Raw genomic sequence first — 6,254 nt, forward strand, 5'->3', positions numbered from 1 at the left:
CAGTCACACAGAATCACAGAATGGTTTCGGTTGGAAGGGACCTTAAAGATCATCCAGTACCAACGCTCTGACACAGGCAGGGATACCTTCCACTAGAGCAGGTTGCTCAAAGCCCTGTCTAACCTGGCCTTGAACACTGCCAGGGATGGGGCAGCCACAGCTTCTCTGGGCACCCTGTGCCAGTGCCTCATCAACCTCACAGTCATTGTCATCTCTCCTTGGAAGGAGAAAACACCTTGCATTGGGGTTTCTGCGATTGAAGGACTTGGGCTGCTTGTTGACAAGGACAGGCATCACTGCTCAGAGCAGCAGAGAGCCTGAGGCCCCTGTTCTTCAGTATTAATTGATGATTTTTCTAGAGTGTTAAAGTAAGAAGTGAGGGGAGCTAGAAGTGTACAAGCCAAACAGTTTTTGCCATCAGCACTCTGAGCCACTGAAAATGGTGCAAAGTATTCACCACAATAAATACTTTTTTTTTTTTTTTTTTGAGAAAGGGTGTTATTGCAGAAGTCAGGAACACAAAAAGGTGTTATTCCTCCATCTCAGAAACAAAAACCTGCCATTTCTTAAGACTTCATTTCAATGAACCTGGTTGAACTGGTTATACCACAAGCTTTCCCAAAGCTGCTGAGTAAATGGTGATTACTCACAATGAAAGCTTCTGTGACATGAACCTCACTGAAGTGAATGCTTCACTTACAAAGACTCTCCAAGAATCGAGAAGCACTGAGGCACAGACATCACTTGAGAAGTGATTTCCATCCCTATTTTACAAAGAAATTACAGTTTAAGATGAGTATTCCTACTGAAATGTAGGAATAGATGTGAAATATTTTAACTTTGTGAGTAAAATGTATGCACCCCTCATTACCTGTCCTATGAGTTTGCCCCAGGATCCATTTTGGGATAAAACGCTTTTTTGCCCCCCTAGCTGATCCCAGCCTGAATGCTGTCTCAGCTGCTAGTATCTGCCTTTAAGGAACTCAACAAAGGGTGGTGCCAGTATCATCAGGGTCAGAAGCTGCAGTGGGAGGTTGTCTACTTTGCTCTAAGTAGGTTGCCATACATTGTAGATTGTACAACAGATGAGCCATCTCAAAGGTTTTCTGCTTCCTTCTTTAGAAGCATAAAAATACATAGATAACTACATGATCAGGAGATTCCATACAAATACAGAGATCTATGGGCTGATTCAGTTTTGTCTGTATGCTAAAATCAGTCAGATATCTAGCACCTCATCAGCATATGCCTAGCTTGGATTTTTCTGGCGGTTACATAGTAGAAGAACAGAGGTTTATATTTAAGTGCATTTAGCAAAATACCAAACCTGTATTAAGTTTTAGCATGGAATTCATAGCAGGTACAGCTCTGTTCCAGCTGTGTAGTGATGCAGTGCAGAAATGCTGCAGGGTTTCATTGATGAATTCGCACATGGTGAAATACAACATGAGCCCCTTATACTTTCCAGGTTTTTTTTCCTACCCTTTTTGGCAGTGCATGCAAATAGATTGAAAATATTGAAGAAACAATTACCAGGACAAACTCTTAAGGGTACATCCAGGCTCTTTCATATAACTCATGACCTTCAGAAAGCTTTCAGAAAGAAATACTTTTGAAATGCCAAAACCCCAAGCTGTAGCCTGAGCAAACTTGGAATGTTGAATTCTTGCCTGGGTCAAGAGGCGATTTAAGCTGCTGATCTTCTCCAACAAGGGCTGTATTTTGGAAAAGAGAAGGACTGAGCAGATGGATGCAAAATAAGCAGGTAAGAAATCATCTCTGTAGCAGAAAGAGCTAAAGATCCTGGCTTTTCATGTGGTAAATGCTTTTATCAGCTCAAACTGTGCTTTTCTAAGCCTTCTAAATACCTGTGCATTTGCTTAATACGTATGCATGTACGCATTCATGTGTGACCGAGGAAGTGTAGGCAGTCTGAAAAAAACAGGCAGCAATAACGAAATGTGCAAAAGAGCTCTGCAGAAGTGAAGTGATCAGAGATGGAAGAGCTTGATGCTGTGCTCTGTGTGGCAGCACTGATTTTATTGATTGCCTACGTAGAGAGACCTGGTCCTGTTCAGACTGGAGAAAAGATGACTGAGAGGGGATCTTATCAATGCCTACAAGTATCTTAATGGTGGGTGTGAAGGGTACCACTTCCTCAGCTTACCTGTGAGTATGTTATGCAAGACAGTGTCGAAAGCCTTGTTGATGTCAAGGTAGAGAGCATCCACTGCTCTCCCCTGGTTTACCCAGCCAGTCGTTCCATCATAGAAGGCATTAGGTTGGCATAGATTGGTCAAGCATGATTTCCCCATGGTAAATCCTTGTTGACTACTCCTGATAACCTTCTTTTCCTCTACATGCTTAGAGATGATATCCAGGATGAGCTGTTCTATCACCTTCCCAGGGATGGAGGTGAGGCTGACGGGCTTGTAGTTTCCTAAGTACTCCTTTCCCTTTTTGAAGACTGAAGTGACACTGGCTTTCCTCCAGTCCTCAAGTACCTCTCCTGTTCTCCATGACCTTTCAAAGGTAATGGAGAGTGGCTTAGCAATAACATCTACCAGCTCCATCAGCAATCATGGGTGCGTCCCATTAGGGCGCATGGATTTGTGGGTATCAGGTTTGCCTAAATGATCTCTAATTCAAACTTTGACCAAGGGAAAGTTTTCCTTTCTACAGACTTTCTTGTCTTCAGGGTCTGGAATTCCTGAGGGCTGGCCTTGGCAGTAAAGACTGAAGCAAAGAAGGTGTTCACTAACTCTGCTTTCTCTGTATCCTTTGTCAGCAGGGCACCAATCTCGTGCAGCAGCACTCCCACATTCTCCCTAGTCTTCCTTTTGCTACCATTGTACTTGAAGATTCCCTTGTGACGTTTAATTCCAAATGGACCTTAGCCTGTGTAGTTACATTCCTGCATTGTCTCACAACATTCTTGTATTCCTCCCAAGACTGATGGACAGTTCAGTCAGTAGGCACTTGTTTTCCCAAATGATGTGAAATCTACTTAATTCTTACCTAATTAAGGAGCACAATCAGTAGGACTTAAATTTCATGGTCTTTCCGATATGAGGTTAAAAATGCCTGAACAGTCAGGGTCTGCTAGCTTTGTCTGCAACAACTTACTAATTACAGCTACATTCTCAGCAGAATGGAATGACAAGATGAATGTGGTTTTATAACAGTCAGTACAAACAGGAAACTTAAGGAAGTGTAACAACCAACATTTTTTTTTATTAGAGGGACAATGGCCAAGCCATTCAGGAGGAATTAATTCTCAGGATTTGGCTACAGAAGAGCAGTACAATCTCGTTGCCATCCCTATGCCCAGCTGTGGGGTTGTTTTCAGAAGAGCTTTCAGCAGATGCCTTCTATCCTTTAGTCTTTGAAGCTGTGTTTCCTCTAGTGGCATTAAGAGGAGCATCAATTCTGTCTTGCTGGCTGATCTTGGTCCATAGTAGGGGCAGGGGGAAGGAGGAGACTGTAGGGTGTTACCAACTCACATGAAGAAACACTGACTTGTCTTCATCTAGCTAGTAGCCTAGGACTTTTGTGTACCACAGGTTCTTTATTTTTTCCACCAGCTGTTCAGCCAGTATACTGAGTTTAGTTGTTTCTCTGATGAGGAAGTTCCTGCAGGAGATGACAGTATATGTGGTAAGATACACAAATACATGATGTTAATTATCACACTGCCTGTCACTGAGAGTGCAAACTTTGTCAGCAGTCCTAGAGGGGTTTTCCTCAGAATACAGGACTAGGCAGTATGTGTTTGCCATGAGTTACATAAAACTATCTCTAGGGTCATCGTGCTTTTGCTTTTGTGAGGAAACTAGTTCCCCTTCTTTGAGGAATATGCATTCACAGCTAGAGTAAATTCTGTGGTTTACACTGACAGCAATGTTTCCTGGCACCCTCCCAGGGTGACTGATCCCCCACCAGACAGTGGCCCCCTCCCTCACAACCCATGTATAAAGCGCAGTAGTTGCTATCTGCACAAGCATTGCCATGTTCAGTGTGCATCCCTGCGAAGAGCTTGCACTTTCACATGAAACCATATTGTCCCACTCCACTTTCCAGCACCCCACTCCCATTGTGGTCACACGAGGTTGCTGATTCATTTACCACTGGGTCTCCCCATATAGATACATGATTAATCTATTCTTTGTCCCACTGCTTTCTCTCCCTATTTATCCATGGCTATTGAAGTGTTAGTTTCCATACCTGGTCACAACAACCGCTGGAGTCTGGGCAGCATCTGCCAAGAGCTGACCAACTTTAGGGGACATCTTGTTCACAGCTTCATAGATGTAAGCTGCAATTGCATCAGGGATGACCAACCAGTCACGACGGTCTTTCTCAAAGATAGACTTTGAATGCACTTCTGAGAAACAGGAAGCAGAAAAACATGAGGCTTCTCCAGCCACTTGTGTCTCTGATATCTTACCCCCAAGCACAATGGGAAAAGACTTGAATTCTGAAGTTCAGGCCTCCCCCAGTATTTGCTCTCACAGCATCCATCAGCATCTTAGTACTAGGTCATAGGCCTTACATAGCCTTGCACCAGGTATGGACAATTTTCATGCCAGACCCTTGCCAACTTGTTTCACACTGCCAAGCACTGTACATTTATGGTCTTGAACTGTGCTATTGGGCTTGAGTCCTACTTCATGGATGGGTTAGACTTCTCTGAAGCAAGTGAGCACCCTTAGAGCTGAGCCTTGTCTCAGGCAGACAGAAAAGCTTTTTAGACTCACCAGGGAGAGTTGTGCTAAGGAGCAGAATCAGAGCTATCACCAATGCCCTGGATTGCAGCATGATTTGCAGTAGCAGTTCTGCTCTCTACACCAAGAGACCTGCTGGAATCAGCATACAATTATTTTGTTTGTTTTCAGAGAAATAAAGCATTACAAGTTAAACACCAGCTTTTTGCTATAAACCTAACCAATAAATGAAGAAGAGAACAGGAAAGATCACGGTGCATTTCCTCTGAAGAAGCGAGGGGAAGATAATATAAAAATGAAAGCATCCTTTTATTGTATAATCGCAAATGTCCACAATGAATGATAGCTTTCAGAGCTCTGAGAAATAGGTGCCAGTTCAAGCTACTTTTTTTATACAAGAGCTAATATGCCTTGTTTCAGCACATGAGCAAAACACAAAAACTGGCAGAGGTCAGAATTGAGTTACTCCACACATTAAGTACAACTGAAAAAAATCACAAAAAGGGATTTATTCGTTTGTGGTTTCTTATTTATTTATTTTTAAATTTGGTAAATTGCTCTAAAGAACATTGTGCCAGTGAGTGCATCACATACAATGATCATCTTAGTGACCCAGTGATCTGACTATTTTGTCTTGCTGTAGTTGAGGAGAGACCCAACAACCCAACTAGGTTCTCTTGTCTTTTCCACACTGAGATTAAGGAAGCAGATAGGAGGCAGAAGAAGTTCTCAAAAGGGAATAGTAAGTGCAAACTTTAGCTCCTTTATTTTATTAAAACAGTCAGAATTGGAGGAACTCTTGAAAATTGGTACCTGGTACATTAAAAAGCTGGCATTACATCTAAACAAGCGTTTCAAAAATACTGCCCTTAAAAACTTGTTTAGAAGTTAAAGTTTATACCGTGAGTTAGAAGGCTGGATCAGTCAGAGCAACATGAAGGAAACATCGCAGTGTTAGGAATTGCAATGGCAAAAAAGGCTACAAGTTTATTACATGTGACTGCTTTGCTAAATCCTGTGCCAGGTAGCTGCAAGTCAATGCTCCTTCTTCTCCTGCAGTATGGAAATTTGCTTCCATTTTTGATTTCCTTCTACATACACATTACCTCCAAAAGCTACCACTCCATTCACTAAACATTTGTTGAAAGCAGCAGTTGATCCATTACCAGCCTTCCTTGATTTTTAATCCTAGAGTCAGTGTTTCCCTCTGTAGACAAAAGATACGAATTTGTTTCCCAAGAGCATAAACAGTTGATCTTACCTGCTTTAGAGCCTGCAGTCCCTGTTTTGAAGGCAGCTAAGAAAAGGTTATGTATCTTCCAACACTGAAACTCTGCAATCCCTATTATTGGCTTGACCATCCTATGAGCGTCTTATGGAGCATCCATCACTCAGCTTCAGTCCAGGCCACCACAAGCACTCCCACCCTCCTCCATTTCAGCAGTATCCTTGGCTATGTAGCGTGAGAAAAGGCCCACGCTTTGGCTTGCAATAAAAAATAAGGCAAAACTGGGGCAAGATAGAAGACCA

At 42.6% G+C, this 6,254-nt stretch overlaps 2 protein-coding genes across 2 annotated transcripts in view; one reads left to right on the plus strand and one right to left on the minus strand.

Moving 5' to 3' along the window:
* The window catches only part of LOC130601185 (protein NYNRIN-like), a 216,194-nt gene that overhangs the window by 93,559 nt on the left and 116,381 nt on the right, over nucleotides 1-6,254 (plus strand). The gene's annotated exons all lie outside the window — the stretch shown is intronic.
* On the minus strand, nucleotides 3,204-4,856 carry LOC130601205 (apovitellenin-1). Its single transcript, XM_057413124.1, has 3 exons — nucleotides 4,758-4,856; nucleotides 4,225-4,384; nucleotides 3,204-3,633 (listed from the first exon to the last, which is right to left on the minus strand). Exons 1-3 carry the CDS (start codon nucleotides 4,816-4,818, stop codon nucleotides 3,534-3,536), a joined length of 321 nt encoding a protein of 106 aa, XP_057269107.1. The 5' UTR covers nucleotides 4,819-4,856; the 3' UTR covers nucleotides 3,204-3,533.

Source organism: Pezoporus wallicus, unplaced genomic scaffold, assembly GCF_028554395.1.
Source record: "Pezoporus wallicus isolate ANWC-B61680 ecotype Strahan unplaced genomic scaffold, APGP_CSIRO_Pwel_v1 contig_6484, whole genome shotgun sequence".
Classification (NCBI taxonomy): Eukaryota; Metazoa; Chordata; class Aves; order Psittaciformes; family Psittacidae; genus Pezoporus; species Pezoporus wallicus.